The 22,940-nt window shown below is 43.0% G+C and overlaps 1 protein-coding gene across 3 annotated transcripts in view; it reads left to right on the forward strand.

Annotated features, from left to right (window-relative positions):
- The first annotated feature begins 4,576 nt into the window (after positions 1 to 4,576).
- sptlc3 (serine palmitoyltransferase, long chain base subunit 3) overlaps positions 4,577 to 22,940 on the forward strand; it is an 88,969-nt gene continuing 70,605 nt past the window's right edge. For 2 of the 3 annotated variants that reach the window (XM_045702284.2, XM_045702285.2), the window contains exons 1-5: positions 4,577 to 4,726; positions 5,137 to 5,249; positions 10,274 to 10,522; positions 17,518 to 17,672; positions 19,832 to 19,980. In XM_045702284.2, coding sequence (XP_045558240.1) covers positions 4,720 to 4,726; positions 5,137 to 5,249; positions 10,274 to 10,522; positions 17,518 to 17,672; positions 19,832 to 19,980 — 673 coding nt within the window. In that variant the 5' untranslated portion in view covers positions 4,577 to 4,719. The remainder of the gene's footprint in view (positions 4,727 to 5,136; positions 5,250 to 10,273; positions 10,523 to 17,517; positions 17,673 to 19,831; positions 19,981 to 22,940) is intronic. The other variant, XM_082965727.1, reaches the window with a different exon arrangement.

Genomic DNA, 22,940 nt, shown 5'->3' on the forward strand with positions numbered 1-22,940 from the left:
AGGAGGAATATGGTGGGAGATAGAGAACTGTAAACCTGGGATGATGATGGAACCAGTTGCGGACCTGAGCAGCCCGATGGAAACACGTCCCAAATTACAACATACATTTGCTCCTCAGGATCACCTGGCCCTCTCTGCTCTGGCTGAGAAAGACTGTCATGTAAGGTGTTCAGGAAATGAAGGAGATGGGCAGTGTTATATGGTCCAAGGACGGCATGGCGGTGGAGGACCCCATTGTGGCACAGTTGCTCATATGGTGACATTTCCCCCTGCGCTGGCCATGTACCTCAATGATGGAACGTTGACCAATGATGTTCCTTCCTCTCCTCCTCGTCTTCCCCTAAATTGAATCCAGCCTCATCTATGAATATGAGTTCCTGGGGGACGGGACTTTCATCCAACATCATCATTTTCTGAAATGACAGTAAATACTGTAATTTCTGTATCGTAAAGTTCACTGGCAACATCAATGAGTCTCTAATGTTTCAAGAGAGTAATACTACTACATTGTTTACTTGCACATATTCCGTAACGTTTATCCTTCACTCTTTGGGAATTCCTTTCAAATGGGACTCTGTAAATTTGATTCATCCGGAGATGGTGTTTCTTAAGGAAGTGGGCTGTGGTTGATAAGATCACTCTGATGTTATGGAAGATGGCAGGGTTTCCAATAAACTGTTGTTGGATTTCCCACTGTCTTAATGGCATTATTTTTGCAACTACCATTTGCACAATGGCAGCCTCCTGTTCATCTGTAAACAGACAGTCACCTTTGCTATCCTCCTCTCTTCATACTTATTTTCTCTTATCACTTGCATCTCAATAGCATCTGTCAGCCTTTCCTTCTCTACCTCTCTTCCTCCCTCCCCCTTTCTCACTCTGTGTTCTCTCAGGCTCTCTTTCTCTGTCTCTCTCTCTCTCCACTTCTTCTTACCATCCCCCTGCTCTCTCTTCTTCCCTCTCAACCTCCATCCCTCCTCTCTCTCTCTTCTTCCCTCTCACCCTCCATCCCCCTTCTCTCATGCCATGTGAAAGGTACTGGGTTATTAGGCAACACAAACCTTCATCAGTGTGAAGTGAAGAGAGGAGAAGTGATGTGAGATCATGCACATACACACACACACATACATGCACATACACCCATCAAATACACTCTGAGCTTTGCAATTTAAATAAAGATTAAAGAACTCTAGAGACAAATCAAAGAGACAAGCACTATCTCGTATTTGTAGAATGGTGGGAGGTAGAGGGAGATACAGTATGAGTGAATAAGCATATATATTTATCAAGGAGAGATAGAGCAGTATATATATTTATCTAGAAGGAGAGATAGAGCAGCATACAGTGGGGAGAACAAGTATTTGATACACTGCCGAATTTGCAGGTTTTCCTACTTACAAAGCATGTAGAGGCTGTGGGAGATAAGCAGATGTGCTGAAGGGGAAAGAACATTAATATTTTGGCTATAGGAGGAGAAGAAGACATCCGGTTCTGATAGAGCAACAGGCCACGGTGGGAGGCATAGCGACCTGACAACAAGACTTGAGTTATGCAGAAAGGGTCCCAAATACTCAAGATAGCCAGACAAGAAGAAGAAGTACAGAGGAAAGTATGAGCATACACTGCATGCATTATTTTTGTACCACATGAGGAGGCCCTGCTAGCATTATAATCTATACAGCTGTCAGATGTGGGCGTTAACAAGCAACAACTGATATGGAGAGTGTCACAAACGTCTTCGTCAGAAGATATGTTGAAATCGCTGTCGGACAAAGTGGACCAATATGCAGCGGATTGTGTGCTCATCATCATATATTTTAAATGTGACCATGAGGAAAAAACAATAAACAAAACTCACAACAGGAACAGTGTAGCAGACTAAACAAAAGCAGTGCTAACATACAACTACCCACAAGTGACAAAACACACACCTACTTATAGGACTCCCAATCAGAGGCAACTAGAAACACCTGCCTCCAATTGAGAGTCCAGCACCCAAATCTGCACATAGAAAACTTAACCTAGAACCTACTCATACTAAAACATACACCACAAAACCCCGGAACACATAAATAACACACCCCTCTAAGCTATACACAAAACAAAACACCATACAAAACAAACGTACCTCTGCCACGCCCTGACCAAATAATACAAATAATCCTCTATACCGGTCAGTACGTGACAGAGAGATAATGGTAAAGAACGGTCAAGGGAAGCCATTTTCATATAGAGGGAGGGGACTCTATACGTTATGCAAAGACAGAATCATATAAAAAAAGGACTCTGTAATATGAGAATTTAGTCTTTTTCATGGAGGGGCTCGGCTCTGTTGCGTGTGTGGTAGGGTCCTTCCATGGAAGGGCTCGGCTTTGCTACTCTGTATTAAAGTCTATATTGAATTCACAAGTTCTTGTAAGAGTGTTATGTTCTTAAGACAATTTTCCACGACAAGGCCTGTAATTTTTATCATAGGTACACTTCAACTGTGAGAGACAGAATCTAAAACAAAAATCCAGAAAATCACATTGTATGATTTTTAAGTAATTAATTTGCATTTTATTGCATGACATAAGTATTTGATACATCAGACAAGCAGAACTTAATTTATTTGGTACAGAAACCTTTGTTTGCAATTTGAATCCCATTAAGTACCACAGAATCATCCCATTAAGTTCCAGAGAATCCCATTAAGTACCAAAGAATCCCATTAAGTTCCAGAGAATCCCATTAAGTTCCAGAGAATCCCATTAAGTACCAAAGAATCCCATTAAGTACCAGAGAATCCCATTAAGTTCCAGAGAATCCCATTAAGTACATGAGAATCCCATTAAGTTCCAGAGAATCCCATTAAGTTCCAGAGAATCCCATTAAGTACCAGAGAATCCCATTAAGTTCCAGAGAATCCCATTAAGTTCCAGAGAATCCCATTAAGTACTAGAGAATCCCATTAAGTACCAGAGAATCCAATTAAGTTCCAGAGAATCCCATTAAGTACCAGAGAATCTCATTATGTTCCAGAGAATCCCATTAAATACCAGAGAATCCCATTAAGTACCAGAGAATCCCATTAAGTACCACAGAATCCCATTAAGTACCACAGAATCCCATTAAGATCACATTGATCAGACTGAAAGCTGAAACAACACACACACACGCATGCGCACATGCACACGCACACACACACACAATGCAGTGTTAAACAATGCATGTTGTTACACATACTAATCCTCAATAACATCTTAGTTATAAACACACACACACACACACAGAGAAAGAGAGAGAGAAACACAACATATTGTTTTCAGATTACATAGCTCTATCTAGGAGACAAGGGTGGAGGGAAGGCCATTCTGAGACAGTATAGGAATAGAGACCAGGGTGGAGGGAAGGCCATTCTGAGACAGTATAGGAATAGAGACCAGGGTGGAGGGAAGGCCATTCTGAGACAGTATAGGAATAGAGACCAGGGTGGAGGGAAGGCCATTCTGAGACAGTATAGGAATAGAGACCAGGGTGGAGGGAAGGCCATTCTGAGACAGTATAGGAATAGAGACCAGGGTGGAGGGAAGGCCATTCTGAGACAGTATAGGAATAGAGACCAGGGTGGAGGGAAGGCCATTCTGAGACAGTATAGGAATAGAGACCAGGGTGGAGGGACGGCCACCCAGTAGACTAACAACAACTCAAGGCAATTTGACAGAGAAACCGTGTGAGCTAGGCATGGTCACTCAAACACATCTCTCTCTCTCTTTCTCTCTCTCTCTCTGTGCCTCTCCTTTCTCTCTCTCTCTATCTGTGCCTCTCCTTTCTCTCTCTCCTTTCTCTCTCTGTGTGGCTCTCTCTCTCCTTTCTCTTTCTTTCACTCTCTCTCTCGGTGCCTCTATCTCTCTGTCTCTTTGTCTGCAGTATTGCCTCAAGGAGAGTATGCGGTTTAAGTTTTCAGAGAAGCAGACAGATACCTATTTACTACACCAGAGAATAATCTAATAGAAAAGCCCAGTGCAGAGATAGTCACCTAGCCAGGTCAAAACCAGTTCAATATTACTACAGACCACACCTCTAACAGTGCTCTCAATGGCTCTTGCATACAGCCTTAAGACATTGTGCAAGGTAGTTGTTGTACTCTTTTCAAAGTACCTGTGGTCTACTGCTGTGTTGTGCGCTTTCTATTTCCAATATCCATAGCCTACAGGCTTATACGGTTGTGATGTGTAACCAACCCTTAACACTTATACAGTAACTTGGCTGTAATAAAACAGTACAGAAACATTGTCTGTCATTTCAAACTATCATGTCTCTTTTCTCATTTGGTTTGAAGCAGTCACTACAAAAGTATTTTTTTCATTGCTTCCTGTATTTGTGTAAATGAGTAACCTAACACACACTATCACACCCAACGGTTATGTCCCAAATGCCACCCTATTCCCTATATAGTGCACTACTTTTGACCAGGGACCATAGAGCTCTGTTTCAAAGTTGTGCACTATATAGGGTGCTATTTCGGATGCACCCTTCTTTATTTTACACTATAATAGAGAAGTGAAAAGGTAGCGCCCTGAAACCAGAGTAATGATAACAGATACATTTGACCTCGTGCTTTACTTTAAGTCCAAACTACTGTTGAATTCTGTGAGCAGCCTTAGGTCTGGTGACAACACATATTTACAAACGACATTATATTTCTACGGATAAACAGCCTATCAAGAGTTTAGGAAAATGGAAGGTACATTTTTCTTCCAATTGGATTTCAGATTCAGAAGTCTAAGCATTTTTTTAACCAGCTGCTTCTTCATGATCTATTTCACAGCGTGGAGATGAGATTTCGTAGTTTTGTGTACCCAATAACAAGAGGCTTGTGCGTGGGTTAGGTTTCCAAAGCGACATGTAGGTGTCACATAGCTCTGGTCCGGGCTGTTACGTCCGGCTTGTTGACGCAGTGCTATCAACCCACACGTAACGTCATGGACCAGAGCTACCTGTAGTGCTGATTATAAATCACCTTTTTGTCGTAATGACCCAAGTAAGGTAAACCGGTTTCATACCTGGGCTGACACTCATTTACCGCTGCTGGGGGGTGAAAAAACACTTCCTACTTATTCACTCAGTGTATATACCACATCTTCTCCTGACTAGATATGGCTCGAACTACAGCCCCTGTGCCCAACGAAAACCTCAAGATACAACTGAACGGGAATAACTTAAAAAACGCGAATTGTAAGAAAAATGGATACCACAATAAGGCACAGGTATGTAGAAGTATTGACGAGTAAGATATCAATGGGGCGTATTCCAATGCTATGTGCGACATCTTGAGCAGACTAACTTTTATTCTCTGTAAAACAAAATAAAAACAAACAAAAATAGCTAGGAAAAAAACAATAATATCAACGGTATGCTTGGTGTAATAATGTAGTCTCTGTTGCCGAGTTAGTGGCTGTCACTTGTTATATGTGGACACTGACTACATGAAGCGTAGCGCTGCCTGGTATCTCAGGATCGCACTTGTTGATGCAGGCAGGTACAGATAGATGCAGGCAGGTACAGCTAGTTAGCTCCATTATGGCCCACATCTTTCCCCCACAGTCGGACTAGCCAAGAAGCACATGGAATCAAGACACATTTCAAACATATTTTATAGGTGGTTTGAAATCTATAAATCGTATTCCTGGTCATGCATCTTGTATCCGAACGGATAAATCTGATTTATTTGCACTCACATTTTGTTTTTTTGGGGGGGGGATTGTTATTTGGCATATCTTGTCGTTTCCTACCTAGCTAGTTACTGTTGGCAGTTTGACAAGAACGTGTGGTAGCTAACTAGCTCTCTTGTTAATTGTTTAGAAACAGATGAGTGAATGTGCTAGCTAACTAAAACAGCACACTAGGTGACTGTTGTGGTCGGCCCCCCCAAAAATGACTCGTCTTTAAAGTTATCATCCTTTTTGAGGCTTTAAACGTCTTCTTACAACTGATTTTGAACATTTAAAAAAAAAGTAACTGGGAGACTTCCGTGGCAGATATTGTTACCTTAGTTTGCTCTAAACACAACTCCTGAGTGAGTACCACCACCTACCAGTCTACTCCACTGTAGTGAGCCCCACCACCTACCAGCCTACTCCACTGTAGTGAGCCCCACCACCTACCAGCCTACTCCACTGTAGTGAGCCCCACCACCTACCAGCCTACTCCACTGTAGTGAGCCCCACCACCTACCAGCCTACTCCACTGTAGTGAGCCCCACCACCTACCAGCCTACTCCACTGTAGTGAGCCCACACACCCTATAACCATGACAATAGAGTAGCCATGTCAGAAAGTGACTACAGTCTGAACTAGGGATTTTTTTTGACCGTTCAAGTACTAATGGTTACTTGAGTCATTTGTTTTCATGATATTTTTTTAACACAAAAGGCGCAAGTGGGAGAAAAAAAAAATATCTACATGCCAAAAGATCGCAACAATGTCAAATTATCATAACCATCACAGATAAATCCACTTTCTAAATTGCCCCATATATATATATATATATATATATGGCAATTAAAAAGCAAGTGCCATTTAAGATGAATTTATTGAAACTCTAATATCAACTGGTTATATTATATCATGGAACACAATATTTATAAAAGCAGTAACCTCAGCAGTGGTGCTTTTGATGTAGAAGCCTATGGCTGTGCAATGACAGCCTTGTTTGGTTCATTTGGCCCTTATCACAGTCAAGACACACCTACACTACCAGTCAAAAGTCTAGAACACCTACTCATTCAAGGGTTTTTCTTTATTTTTACTGTTTTCTACATTGTAGAATAATAGTTGAGACATCAACACTATTAAATAACACATATGGAATCATGTAGTAACCAAAAAAATGTTAAACAAATCAAAATATATTTTAGATTCTTCAAAGTAGCCACCCTTTGCCTTGATGACAGCTTTGCACACAATAAATAAAATGATGTAATATAAACATAATAACATAATTTCCAAATTAAAAAAGTTGCCAGGGTGAAGTGATGCGCATCCTTTGCCTGGAACAGTTACTCTCCAAGAGAGAACATTTGAAACAGGGCTCAATCTGGCGAGATGAAAGTCTTTTTTTTTTTTTCAGGGTTACAAACCAAAATCTGTTTTCTTTTGGATATACAGACGTTAAATTTGGTTTATTCTGCCTGTTCTTTGGAATTTTCAAAATTGATTAACAATTCCACACTGAACACTGACGTACAGAGCATTCGGAAAATATTCCGACCCCTTGACTTATTCCACATTTTGTTACGTTACAGCCTTATTCCAAAATTTTGATTTTTTGTTGTTGTTGTTGTTGATCCATCTACACACAATACCCCAAAATGACAGCAAAAAACAGGTTTAGACATTTTGCTAATTTATTATTAATTTAAAAAACAACTATCACATTTACTTAAGTATTCAGACACTTTACCCAGTTCTTTGAAGCACCTTTGGCAGAGATTACAGCCTTGAGTCTTCCTGGGTATGACGCTACAAGCTTGGCACACCTGTATTTGGGGAGTTTCTTCCATTCTTCTGTGCAGATCTCTCAAGCTCTGTCAGGTTGGATGGGGAGCGTCGCTGCACATGTCTCTCCAGGGATGTTCGATCGGGATCAAGTCTGGGCTCTGGCTGGGCCACTAAAGGACATTCAGAGACTTGTCCTGAAGCCACTCCTGCATTGTCTTGGCTGTGTGCTTAGGGTCGTTGTCCTGCTGGAAGGTGAATCTTCACCCCAGTCTGAGGTCTGCTCTGGAGCAGGTTTTCATCAAGGATCTCTCTGTACTTTGGTCTGTTCATCTTTCCATCGATCCTGAATGGTCTCCCAGTCCTTGCCACTGAAAAACATCGCCACAGCACTGCCACCACCATGCTTCACCGTAGAGATGGTATTGGCCAGGTGATGCGCGTTGCCTGGTTTCTTCCAGATGTGACACTTGGCATTCAGGCCAAAGAGTTCAATGGTCTGAGAGTCCTTTAGGTGCCTTTTGTCACTCCGAGCAGGCTGTCGTGTGCCTTTTACTGAGGAGTGGCTTCCATCTGGCCACTCTACTTTAACCTCTCTTGGGTAGGGGGCAGTATTTTCATGTCCGGATAAAAAACGTACCTGATTTAATCTGGTTATTACTCCTGCCCAGAAACTAGAATATGCATATAATTGTTTGATTTGGATAGAAAACACCCTAAAGTTTCTAAAACTGTTTGAATGGTGTCTGTGAGTATAACAGAACTCATATGGCAGGCCAAAACCTTAGAAGATTCTATACAGGAAGTGCCCTCTCTGACCATTTCTTGGCCTTCTATAGCCTCTTTATCGAAAACAGAGGATCTCTGCTGTAACGTGACATTTTCTAAGGCTCCCATAGGCTCTCAGAAGGCGCCAGAACGGGGAATGATGACTGCAGTCCCTGGCTGAAAAACAGTAGCGCATTTGGAAAGTGGTCGATCTGAGAACAATGACACGGGTGCGCGCGTGCACGTGAAGACACCATTTTCTTATTTCAGTCTTTGAACGAATACAACGTCTCCCGGTCGGAATATTATCGCTATTTTACGAGAAATCGCATAAAAATTGATTTTAAACAGCGTTTGACATGCTTCGAAGTACGGTAATGGAATATTTTGAATTTTTTTGTCACGACATGCGTCCGCGCGTCACCCTTCGGATAGGAACCTGAACGCACGGACAAAACAGAGGATATTTGAACATAACTATGGATTATTTTGAACCAAAACAACATTTGTGGTTGAAGTAGAAGTCCTGGGAGTGCATTCTGACGAAGAACAGCAAAGGTAATCCAATTTTTCTTATAATAAATCTGAGTTTGGTGAGTGCCAAACTTGGTGGGTGTCAAATTAGCTAGCCCGTGATGGCGAGCTATCTACTCAGAATATTGCAAAATGTGCTTTTGCCGAAAAGCTATTTTAAAATCTGACACCGCGATTGCATAAAGGAGTTCTGTATTTCTTAAAATAATTGTTATGTTTTTTGTGAACGTTTATCGTGAGTAATTTAGTCAATTCACCGGAAGTTTTCGGTATGTTTGTTAGTTCTGAACGTCACATGCTAATGTAAAAAGCTGTTTTTTGATATAAATATGAACTTGATTGAACATAACATGCATGTATTGTATAACATAATGTCCTAGGAGTGTCATCTGATGAAGATCATCAAAGGTTAGTGCTGCATTTAGCTGTGGTTTTGGTTTTTGTGACATTATATGCTAGCTTGAAAAATGGGTGTGTGATTATTTCTGGCTGGGTACTCTCCTGACATAATCTAATGTTTTGCTTTCGTTGTAAAGCCTTTTTGAAATCGGACAATGTGGTTAGATTAACGAGAGTCTTGTCTTTAAAATGGTGTAAAATAGTCATATGTTTGAGAAATTGAAGTTATAGCATTTTTAAGGTTTTTGAATATCGCGCCACTCGATTCCACTGGCTGTTGACTAGGTGGGACGATTTCGTCCCACATACCCGAGAGAGGTTAAAGGCCTGATTGGTGGAGTGCTGCAGAGATGGTTGCCCTTCTGGAAGTTTCTCCCATCTCCACAGAGGAACTCTAGAGCTCTGTCAGAGTGACCATCGGGTTCTTGGTCACTTCCCTGACCAAGGCCCTTCTCCCCTGAATGCTCAGTTTGGCCAGGTGGCCAGCACTAGGAAGAGTCTTGGTGGTTCCAAACGTCTTCCATTTTAAGAATGATGGAGGTCACTGTGTTCTTGGGGACCTTTAATTATGCAGACATTTTTTGGTATCCTTCCCCAGATCTGTGCCTCTATACAATCCTGTCTCGGAGATCTTTTGGACAATTCCTTCAACCTCATGGCTTGGTTTTTGCTCTGGCATGCACTGTCAACTGTGGGACCTTATATAGACAGGTGTGTGCCTTTCCAAATGATGTCCAATCAATTGATTTTACCACAGGTGGACTCCAATCAAGTTGTAGAAACATCTCAAGGATGATCAATGGAAACAGGATGCATCTGAGCTCAATTTAGAGTCTCATAGCAAAGGGTCTGAATACTTATGTAAATAAATCAATTCTGATTATTATTTTTAATACATTAGCAAAAATGTAACAAACTGTTTTTGCTTTGTCATGGGGTATTTTTTTGTTGTTTGTGTAGTTACCCTGACTGGTGTTGTTTTGTGTGTCGTTACCCTGACTGGTGTTTTTGTGTAGTTGTTTGTGTGTAGTTACCCGACTGGTGTTGTTGTTTGTGTGTAATTACCCTGACTGGTGTTGCTCTTCTTCCTCTAGAAAAACAGCACAGCACATAGTGCTGGGCCCCCCTCCAGTCGGCAGAGACCTGAATCACATAGTGCTGGGCCCCCCTCCAGTCGGCAGAGGTTTGAGAGACCAGAATCCTTTGAGCAGGCTCCCATGTACGTAGCTGTGATGACATACCTGGGGTTCGGCATCGTCACACTGTTTGGATACTTCAGGGACTTCCTCAGAGCAGTAGGACTGGAGAAATGTCACATCGCCAGGGAGAGAGAGGAGCAGAAGGTAGTAGAGATATACAGTACCAGTCAATAGTTTGGACACACCTACTCATACCAGGGTTTTTCTTTAGTTTTACTATTTTCTACATTGTAGAATAATAGTGAAGACATCAAAACTATGCAATAACACATATGGAATCATGTAATAAAGAAAAACCTTTGAATGAGTAGGGTTGTCCAAACTTTTGACTGGAACTATATATATATATATATATATATATATATATATATATAATTTTTTTTCTTCTTCTGCCTCCCGAGTGGTGCAGTGGTCTAACCTGTTGGGGGTAGGGGGCAGTATTGACACGGCCGGATAAAAAACGTACCCGATTTAATCTGGTTACTACTCCTGCCCAGTAACTAGAATATGCATATAATTATTGGCTTTGGATAGAAAACACCCTAAAGTTTCTAAAACTGTTTGAATGGTGTCTGTGAGTATAACAGAACTCATATGGCAGGCAAAAACCTGAGAAGATTCTGAACAGGAAGTGGCCTGTCTGACAAGTTGTTGTTCATCTTGGCTCTTTTTATTGAAGACTGAGGATCTTTACTGTAACGTGGCACTTCCTACGGCTCCCATAGGCTCTCAGAGCCCGGGGAAAAGCTGAATGATATCGAGGCAGCCCCAGGCTGAAACACATTATCGCTTTTGGCAAGTGGCCGATCAGAGGACAATGGGCTTAGGCACGTGCACGAGTCGACCCCGTGCTTTATTTTCTTTCCTCTTTTTACCTAAACGCAGATTCCCGGTCGGAATATTATCGCTTTTTTACGAGAAAAATTGCATAAAAATTGATTTTAAACAGCGGTTGACATGCTTCGAAGTACAGTAATGGAATATTTACAATTTTTTTGTCACGAAATGCGCCGTGCTCGTCACCCTTCTTTACCCTTTTGGATAGTGTGTTGAACGCACAAACAAAACGCAGCTGTTTGGATATAACAATGGATTATTTGGGACCAAACCAACATTTGTTATTGAAGTAGAAGTCCTGGGAGTGCATTCTGACAAAGAACACCAAAGGTAATAACATTTTTGTTATAGTAAATCTGACTTTGGTGAGTGCTAAACTTGCTGGGTGTCTAAATAGCTAGCCCTGTGATGCCGGGCTATCTACTGAGAATATTGCAAAATGTGCTTTCACCGAAAAGCTATTTTAAAATCGGACATATCGAGTGCATAGAGGAGTTCTGTATCTATAATTCTTAAAATAATTGTTATGCTTTTTGTGAACGTTTATCGTGAGTAATTTAGTAAATTTTTTGTAAATTCACCGGAAGTTTGCTAGTTCTGAACGTCACATGCTAATGTAAAAAGCTGGTTTTTGATATAAATATGAACTTCATTGAACAAAACATGCATGTATTGTATAACATAATGTCCTAGGTGTGTCATCTGATGAAGATCATCAAAGGTTACTGCTGCATTTAGCTGTCTTGTGGGTTTTTGTGACATTATATGCTAGCTTGAAAAATGGGTGTGTGATTATTTCTGGCTGGGTACTCTGCTGACATAATCTAATGTTTTGCTTTCGTTGTAAAGCCTTTTTGAAATCGGACAGTGTGGTTAGATTAACGAGAGTCTTGTCTTTAAAATGGTGTAAAATAGTCATATGTTTGAGAAATTGAAGTAATAGCATTTCTAAGGTATTTGAATAACGCGCCACAGGATTCCACTGGCTGTTACGTAGGTGGGACGATTTCGTCCCGCCGGCCCTAGAGAGGCTAAGACACCGCATTGCAGTGCTAGCTGTGCCACTAGAGATCCTGGTTTGAGTCCAGGTTCTATCGCAGCCGGTCGCGACTGGGAGACCCATGGGGCGGTGCACAATTGGCCGAGCGTCGTCTGGGGTAGGGGAGGGTTTGGCCGGCAGGGATGTTCTTGTCCCATCCCGCTCTAGTGATTCCTGTGGCGGGCCGGGCGCAGTGCACGCTGACACGGTCGCCAAGTGCACGTTGTTTCCTCCGACACATTGGTGTGGTTGGCTTCCGGGTTAAGTGGGCAAGAAGCAATGAGGTTTGCCTGAGTTGTGTTTCGGAGGACACATGGCTCTCGACCTTCGCCTCTTCCGAGTCCGTATGGGAGTTGCAGCGATAAGACAACACTGTAACTACCAATTGGATATCATGAAATTGGGTAGAAAAAAGTAAAACATTTTTTTCCTTTATCATTTTCCCATAACCCTCCCCTAATTGGAGTAAACTAATGGACAACAACACTTAGGCTTCTACTTCCAGGTTAGGCTTAGAAGGCATGAGGACTGCAGATGTGGCCAGGGCAATAAATTGCAATGTCCGTACTGTGAGATGCCTAAGACAGCGCTACAGGGAGATAGGACAGACAAACCCACCGTCGCTGGACCAGACAGGACTGGCAAAAAGTGCTCTTCACTGACGAGTCACGGTTTTGTCTCACCAGGGGTGATGGTTGGATTTGCGTTTATCGTCGAAGGAATGAGCGTTACACCGAGGCCTGTACTCTGGAGCGGGATTGAGGTGGAGGGTCCGTCATGGTTTGGGGCGGTGTGTCACAGCATCATCGGACTGAGCTTGTTGTCATTGCAGGAAATCTCAACGGTGTGCGTTACAGGGAAGACATCCTCCTCCCTCATGTGGTACCCTTCCTGCAGGCTCATCCTGACATGACCCTCCAGCATGACAATGTCACCAGCCATACTGCTCGTTCTCTGTGTGTGTTTTCCTGCAAGACAGGAATGTCAGTGTTCTGCCATGGTCAGCGAAGAGCCCTGATATCAATCCCATTGAGCACGTCTGGGACCTGTTGGATCAGAGGGCTAAGGCCATTCCCCCCAGAAATGTCCGGGAACTTGCAGGTGCCTTGGTGGAAGAGTGGGGTAACATCTCACAGCAAGAACTGGCAAATCTGGTGTAGTCCATGAGGAGGAGATGCACTGCAGAACTTAATGCAGCTGATGGCCACACCAGATACTGACTGTTACTTTTGATTTTGACCCCCCCCTTGTTCAGGGACACATTATTCAATTTCTGTTAGTCACATTTCTGTGGAACTTGTTCAGTTTATGTCTCAGTTGTTGAATCTTGTTATGTTCGTACAAATATTTACACATGTTAAGTTTGCTGAAAATAAACGCAGTTGACATTGAGACGACGTTTATTTTTTTGCTGAGTTTATATATATTTTACAGACACAATCTATTTTACATTTCCCTTTAACTTGCAATGAAAATGACTTTCTGACAACATTAGAAACATTATATAATATCTGAAAATGTAGCTAGACTATCTTACCCGTCTACATGGATGAACGCTTCTCCCTCTCGGTCATGGTTGCCATGGTTGCCCTTAGTTTGAAGATGTAATCTGGAGACAAGTGTTTTATACAACGGTCTTCCTTCTTCTCTTTTGGACTCTCCGCGTTTGGCAATCATCTCTCTGCTTCCACAGGGTATTCCAATGAATTCAAAAGTATACTTCTTTGGTGACAACTACACCGTTTCTTCCCACCACTGTCAACAGAAGACTCTACAATGTCAATTAAAATGTTTTCTTTTTTTTTTTACCTAAATCAGGGATTTTCTCATTGTCTGATTCATTTTCAGAATGAATCAGCGGGAAGTTTCCGGAATATTTCCTTGGCTAAACCAACTCGGCTCGTAATTCAACAATTTTATTTACAGATGACATACAAATGTATTATTAAAGGCACATGAAAGTTCACATGTTCCAGAAGGCATTTATGCCAAAACATGCATTTTGGTAAAATAATAATAATAATAATAATAATAATAATAATAATAATAATAATAATAGAAAACGTTAAAGTGCTTCTGCTGAAGTAGTGACGTGCAACATACGCTAAACTTCTTGAACCGTGTCACACTTTGCAGACATTCTTATCCAGAGCTTTGAGGAACACCATTGGTTGAAAGACGCTATCTAATCTAAATCCAATCCTTTATTATGTACAATCAATTTAAATAAGTCCATATCAGTCATTTGTTTCAGGAACTCATGTAAATCTGAAATGGACATGGAGTTAATGCTCTCTCTCTCTAGTTTTTTTTTTTTCCTTCTTGTTGTTGTTTAATAATCGAGTGAGTCATAATGGGATGCCAGAAGGACCCAGAGGACTAGATCTGGTCTGGTGTTAAATGAACTCTCAGTGGATTGCTCTGCTCTGTTCTCCACAGAGAACTAAAGATCCCCATCATGGAAAATAGAAGGGCAAACTTATTGTAGTCCTGATTCCTTTTTGCTTCTCCTCTATCTTTCTTTTTTTTTTGTTTTTTTGTTGTTGCTTTATTTAGAAACAGATGGAAGGAGGCATAGCATACCTCTGTCCTTAGAGAATTGTGGCCTGCTTTTTGAAGACTGTTGTAGTGATACTTGCAATACTGGTGATATGTGGATGTTTAGCCTACTTTAGTTGAATGTTGAATACTGGTGATATGTGGATGTTTAGCCTACTTTAGTTGAATGTTGCTAAGTCACTCAGACTTACACGTGTGTGTGTGAGCAGACAATCTGCTCTAATGCGCTCTCTCTGTTTGACATGGTTGTCTTTACGAGGTCACTCTAGGGGACTACTTTATGTATCCTCTGTGTCCCTGAATAACACTCTTCACTGCATCACACACACACACACACACACACACACACACACACACACACACACACACACACACACACACACACACACACACACACACACACACACACACACACACACACACACACACACACACACACACACACACACCACACACAAACAGTGACCATCAAAGACTGTGACATCCTAAATGACATTGGCTGTGATGGGATGGCTCTTTTCTGTTCTGCCCTGCTCTATTCTGTTATGTTCTGCCCTGTTCTGCCCTGCTCTATTCTGTTGTGTTCTGCTCTGTTCTGTTCTGCCCTGTTCTATTCTGTTCTGCTGTGTTCTGCCCTGCTCTATTCTGTTATGTTCTGTTCTATTCTGTTCTGCTGTGTTCTGCCCTGCTCTATTCTGTTCTGCCCTCTTCTGTTCTGCCCTGCTGTACCTTGGTCCGAAGGGAGCTCTTTGAACATAGCTGTTAGATCAGAAGATCTAAAAAAAAAACTATATTTTTGACAACAGCACCAGATCCAGTGCACTCCTCTTACAGTGATCACCCACTTCTGGTCATGGGATACAGTGATCACCCACTCCTAGTCATGGGATACAGCGATCACCCACTCCAAGTCATGGGATACAGCGATCACCCACTCCTAGTCATGGGATACAGCGATCACCCACTCCTAGTCATGGGATACAGCGATCACCCACTCCAATTATTCAAACATACTTACCACTTGCAGTTGAAGTCGGAAGTTTACATACACCTTAGTCAAGGACATTTAAACAATTTTTTTTCACAATTCCTGATATTTTAATCCTAGTAAAAATTCCCTGTCTTAGGTCAATTAGGATCACCATTTTGTTTTAAGAATGTGAAATGTCAGAATAATAGTAGAGATAATTATTTATTTCAGCTTTTATTTCTTTCATCACATTCCCAGTGGGTTTGAAGTTTACATACACTCAATTAGTATTTGGTAGCATTGCCTTTAAATTGTTGGTTCAAACTTTTTGGGAAGCCTTGCACAAGCTTCCCACAAAAGGTTGGGTGAATTTTGGCCCATTCCTCCTGACAGAGCTGGTGTAACTGAGTCAGGTTTGTAGGCCTCCTTGCTCGCACACACTTTTTAAGTTCTGTCCACAAATTTTCAATAGGGTTGAGGTCAGGGCTTTGTGTTGGCAACTCCAATACCTTGATTTTGTTGTCCTTAAGCAATTTTGCCACAACTTTGGAAGTATGCTTGGGGTCATTGTCCATTTGGAAGACCCATTTGCAACCATCATCTTCCTTACTGATGTCTTGAGATGTTGCTTCAATATATCCACATAATTTTCATTCCTCATGACGCCATCTATTTTGTGAAGTGCACCAGTCCCTCCTGCAGTAAAGCACCCCCACAACATGATGCTGCCCCCGCGCTTCAAGGTTGGGATGGTGTTCTTCGGCTTGCAAGCCTCCCCCTTTATCCTCCAAACATAACGATGGTCATTATGGCCAAACGGTTCTATTTTTGTTTCATCAGACCAGAGAACATTTCTCCAAAAAGTACGATCTTTGTCCCCATGTGCAGTTGCAAACCGTAGTCTGGCTTTTTTATGGCGGTTTTGGAGCAGTGGCTTCTTCCTTGCTGAGCGGCCTTTCAGGTTATGTCGATTATAGGACTCGTTTTACTGTGGATATAGATACTTTTGTTCCTGTTTCCTCCAGCATCTTCACAAGGTCCTTTGCTGTTGTTCTGGGATTGATTTACACTTTTTGCACCAAAGTACGTTCATCTCTAGGAGACAGAACGCATCTCTTTCTTGAGCGGTATGACGGCTGCATGGTCCCATGGTGTTTATACTTGTGTACTATTGTTTGTACAGATGAACGTGGTACCTTCAGGCATTTGGAAATTGCTCCCAAGGATGAACCAGACTTGTGGAGGTCAACAATTTGTTTTCTGATTTCCTTTGATTTTCCCATGATGTCAAGCAAAGAGGCACTGAGTTTGAAGGTAGGCCTTGAAATACATCCACAGGTACACCTCCAATTGACTCAAATTATGTCAATTAGCCTATGAGAAGCTTCTAAAGCCATGACATCATTTTCTGGAATTTTACAAGCTGCTTGAAGGCACAGTCAACTTAGTGTATGTAAACTTCTGACCCACTGGAATTGTGATACAGTCAATTATAAGTGAAATAAACTGTCTGTAAACAATTGTTGTAAAAATTACTTGTGTCATGCACAAAGTAGATGTCCTAACCGACTTGCGAAAACTATAGTTTGTTAACAAGAAATTTGCGGAGTGGTTGAAAAACGAGTTTTAATGACTCCAACCTAAGTGTATGTAAACTTCCAACTTCCAACTGTGTGTGCCATGTAGTAATCACGCCGTGCTGACAATGAACCCGTTTTCAATATGTCTCCTCAGGATTTTGTCCCACTGTATCAAGACTTTGAGAACTTCTACACCCGTAACCTGTACATGAGAGTAAGAGACAACTGGAACAGGCCTATCTGCAGTCTACCTGGCCCTGTGTTTGACGTGATGGAGAGGGTGTCCCCAGACTACAACTGGACATTCAGGTACAGATTCACAAAGAGGAGTGCTGATCTACAATCAGTTTTTCCACTTGTAGACCACAATGGATCAGATTACATGGACAGGGAGGACCTGATCCTAGATCAGAACTCCTACTCTGATACACTTTGTGAATATGGGCCTAGGTGCAAATAAGGCTATGAGCAAATTCAATGAAAAAAATATTGATTGATATGTTTACTGTATTGTGTCCTAATAGCTTATTGTATTATGTTGTAGGTTGGTTCCCACTATTACTGTCATTCAATTCAGTAAGGTTGTGTGTGTGTCTGTTTTCGCCTCTTAGACATACATGTGCAACAAAATCAAATTGTTCGTACGTCTGTAACATATACTGCTCAAAAAAATAAAGGGAACACTAAAATAACACATCCTAGATCTGAATGAATGAAATCATCTTATTAAGGAGTCACTGGAACGGGCCAGGGGACAACAAAAAAAGAGCGTGGACCGTCGCCGCAGTGAGGCTCCAGTGTTTGCCCCAGGGGAGAGAGTCTGGCTCTCAACCCGGAACCTGCCCCTCCGCCTGCCCTGCTGGAAACTGGGTCCGTGGTTTGTAGGGCCATTTAAAGTCCTGAGGAGAATAAACGAGGTGTGTTACAGGTTACAACTTCCTTCTTATTATCGTATTAACCCCTCGTTTCATGTCTACCACCGGTCTGTCTCTCCTCAGGCCGGTGGTAGCTGGTCCGCTGCAGGAAGATGAGGTACTGGAGGTCCCTCCGGCCCCCCTGGACATCGAGGGGCCCCCGGCGTATACAGTCCGGTCCATCTTGGACTCCAGGCGCCGGGTGAGGGGTCTGCAGTACCTCGTGGACTGGGAGGGGTACGGCCCGGAGGAGAGATGCTGGGTACCGGTGGGGGACATATTGGATCTCATCTCGGTACCTAATGGCAGTCAGGCTACCTCTGGCGAGCACATGGAGGGCTGTGCGGCCCCCCAAAGAAATGCCACCCCACACCATGACTGACCCACCGCCAAACCGGTCATGCTGGAGGATGTTGCAGACAGCAGAACGTTCTCCACGGCGTCTCCAGACTCTGTCACGTCTGTCACATGTGCTCAGTGTGAACCTGCTTTCATCTGTGAAGAGCACAGGGCGCCAGTGGCGAATTTGCCAATCTTGGTGTTCTCTGGCAAATGCCAAACGTCCTGCACGGTGTTGGGCTGTAAGCACAACCCCCACCTGTGGACGTCGGGCCCTCATACCACCCTCATGGAGTCTGTTTCTGACAGTTTGAGCAGACACATGCACATTTGTGGCCCGCTGGAGGTCATTTTGCAGGGCTCTGGCAGTGCTCCTCCTGCTCCTCCTTGCACAAAGGCGGAGGTAGCGGTCCTGCTGCTGGGTTGTTGCCCTCCTACGGCCTCCTCCACGTCTCCTGATGTACTGGCCTGTCTCCTGGTAGCGCCTCCATGTTCTGGACACTAAGCTGACAGACACAGCAAACCTTCTTGCCACAGCTCGCATTGATGTGCCATCCTGGATGAGCTGCACTACCTGAGCCACTTGTGTGGATTGTAGACTCCGTCTCATGCTACCACTAGAGTGAAAGCACCGCCAGCATTCAAAAGTGACCAAAACATCAGCCAGGAAGCATAAGAACTGAGAAGTGGTCTGTGGTCACCACCTGCCGAACCACTCCTTTATTGGGGGTGTCTTGCTAATTGCCTATAATTTCCACCTGTTGTCTATTCCATTTGCACAACAGCATGTGAAATTTATTGGCAATCAGTGTTGCTTCCTACGTGGACAGTTTGATTTCACAGAAGTGTGATTGACTTGGAGTTACATTGTGTTGTTTAAGTGTTCCCTTTATTTTTTTGAGCAGTAAACAGGTTAGAGAATGATTAGTACGTGTTCAATTTAACAGGGAAGACCATATATGATGTCATCAACATGGGTTTAATGTCTGTCTGTCTCTGTGTTTTCAGTTTAACAGGGAAGACCATAGACGATGTCATCAACATGGGTTTAATGTCTGTCTGTCTCTGTGTGTTCAGTTTAACAGGGAAGACCAATGACGATGTCATCAACATGGGTTTAATGTCTGTCTGTCTCTGTGTGTTCAGTTTAACAGGGAAGACCATAGATGATGTCATCAACATGGGTTTAATGTCTGTCTGTCTCTGTGTTTTCAGTTTAACAGGGAAGACCATAGACGATGTCATCAACATGGGTTCCTATAATTACCTGGGTTTCGCTGAGAACGACGGTGATTTCCTGAAGACTGTGGCAGACAGAACCCAGCAGTATGGTCTCGGGGTCTGCAGCACACGACAGGAAATGGGTGAGCAGTGTGTGAGCGAGAGGTGTGTAGGGTTGGGGCTGGGAAGGACGGGACTGTGTGTGTGTGTGGGGGGGAGGTAAACGTGTGTGTTTTTTGGTTCAACTCTAAAGCTAGCCACTCTTTTTTTCCCACTCGGTTTGAAATAGGTCAGAACTGAACTGAACTGCATCCCAAGTCGCGTCTTTTCTGTGTCCCGAATTGCACACTATTACGTAAATGGTGCACTACTTTAGGGCTTTAGTCAAATGTAGTGCACTATGTAGGTAAAGGGTGCCATCTGGGATGTTGCCCAGTAATGTTTGTACCATGTTGTGTTGCTGCCATGTTGTGTTGCTGCCATGTTGTGTTGCTACCATGTTGTGTTGCTGCCATGTTTCTGCCATGTTGTGTTGCTGCCATGCTGTGTTACTGCCATGCTGTGTTGCTGCCATGCTGTGTTGCTGCCATGTGGTGCTGCTGCCATATTGTGCTGCTGCTGTGCTGCTGCCATGTTGTGCTGCTGCTGTGTTGCTGCCATGTTGTGCTGCTGCTGTGTTGCAGCCATGTTGTGCTGCTGCCATGTTGTGCTGCTGCTGTGCTGCTGCCATGTTGTGCTGCTGCTGTGTTGCTGCCATGTTGTGCTGCTGCTGTGTTGCTGCCATGTTGCGCTGCTGCTGTGTTGCTGCTGCTGTGTTGCTGCTGTGTTGCTGCCATGTTGTGCTGCTGCTGTGCTGCTGCCATGTTGTGCTGCTGCTGTGCTGCTGCCATGTTGCTGCTGTGTTTGCTGCCATGTTGTGCTGCTGCTGTGCTGCTGCCATGTTGTGCTGCTGCTGTGCTGCTGCCATGTTGTGCTGCTGCTGTGCTGCTGCCATGTTGTGCTGCTGCTGTGTTGCTGCCATGTTGTGCTGCTGCCATGTTGTGTTGCTGCCGTGTTGTGCTGCTGCTGTGTTGCTGCCATGTTGTGCTGCTGCTGTGTTGCTGCCATGTTGTGCTGCTACCATGTTGTGTTGCTGCTGTGTTGTGTTTTCATGTGTTGTCTTAGGTCTCTATGTAGTGTTGTGGAGTCTCTCTTGTCATGATGTGTGTTTTGTCCTATATTTTTATTAAAACATTTTATTTTTAATCCCAAGCCCCCGTCCCCGCAGGAGCCCTTTTGCCTTCTGGTAGGCCGTCATTGTAAATAAGAATTTGTTCTTAACTGACTTGCCCTAGTTAAATAAAAAATAAATACAACATTGTGTAGAATAGGTTTCCATTTGGGACATAGTTCCAGTCTGTGTGTTTTGTGGGGAGCCCTGAAGCACTAGTATTGTCCACTTGACATGAGCCACTCCTTCACACGGTATCAGTCTTATCTATAGACTATCTACTCTTCTATTGTTGCCATATAAAAATCCTCCACCATATATTTGAAGTCCAATAGTATTGAACGACTCTCCTCTTAAGGTGTTGTACAGGGGGCCAGTTCTTTGTTAATACTTGTAGTTTTACGAGCGATATAAATTCCTCTCTTCTATAACCTACCACTTACATAAGATTCTGTAACCTACAGTGCCTTGGGAAAGTATTCAGACCCTTTGACTTTTTTCACATTTTTGTTACGTTACGATCTTATTCTAATATGTATTAAATTGTTGTTCTCCCACCATCATTCTAGACACAATACCCTATAATGACAAAGCATTGTTTTTTTGCAATTTAAAAAAATTAACATTTACATAAGTATTCAGACCCTTTAATGAGTACTTTGTTGAAGCACCTTTGGCAGCGATTACAGCCTTGAGTCAAATAAAATAAAATGTTATTTGTGACATGCGCCGAATACAACAGGTGTAGACCTTACAGTGAAATGCTGAATACAACAGGTGTAGACCTTAGTGAAATGCTTACTTACAAGCCTAACCAACAATGCAGTTAAGAAAATACAAACAAACAAAAAATAAAGTAAGAGATTATTATTCTTTAACATAAATAAAGAGCAGCAGTAAATAACAATGTGGAGGCTATATACAGGGTGTTACGGTACAGAGTCAATGTGGAGGCTATGTACAGGGGGTACCGGTACAGAGTCAATGTGGAGGCTATATACAGGGTGTTACGGTACAGAGTCAAAGTGGAGGCTATATACAGGGTGTTACGGTACAGAGTCAATGTGGAGGCTATATACAGGGGGAACCGGTACAGAGTCCATGTGTGGTGGCACTGGTGTCGAGGTAATTTAGGTAATATGTACATGTAGGTTGAGATATTAAAGTGACCATGCATAGATAATAAGAGTGTAGCAGCAATGCAAATAGTCTGGGTAGCCATTTGATTAGCTGTTCAGGAGTCTTATGGCTTCGGGGTAAAAGCTGTTTAAAAGCCTCTTGGACCTAGACTTGGCACTCCGGTACCGCTTGCCGTGCGGTGGCAGAGAGAACAGTCTATGACTAGTGTGGCTGGAGCCTTAGGGTCTTCCTCTGACACCGCCTGGTATAGAGGTCCTGGATGGCAGGAAGCTTGGCCCCAGTGATGTACTGGGCCGTACGCACTACCCTCTGTAGTGCCTTGAGGCCGGGCAGTTGCCATATCAGGCAGTGATGCAACCCAGCACGATGCTCTCGATGATGCAGCTGTAGAACTTTTGAGGATCTGGGGACCCATGCCAAATTTTTTCAGTCTCCTGAGGGGGAATAGGTTTTGTCCTGCCCTCTTCACAACTGTCTTGGTGTGCTTGGACCATGTTAGTTTGTTGGTGATGTGGACACCAAGGAAGCTCTGTACCTGCTCCACTACGGCCCCGTTGATGAGAATGGGTGCGTGCTCAATCCTCCTTTTCCTTTAGTCCACAATCATCTGTCTTGATCACGTTGAGGGAGAGTTTGTTGTCCTTGCACCACACGGTCAGGTCTCTGACCTCCTCTCTATAGGGTGTCTCATCGTTGCAAACTCCAAGCGAGTTTTCTTGGGTATGACGCTACAAGCTTGGCACACCTGTATTT

The sequence above is a fragment of the Salmo salar genome, chromosome 19 (assembly GCF_965601325.2).
Source record: "Salmo salar chromosome 19, fSalSal1, whole genome shotgun sequence".
Classification (NCBI taxonomy): Eukaryota; Metazoa; Chordata; class Actinopteri; order Salmoniformes; family Salmonidae; genus Salmo; species Salmo salar.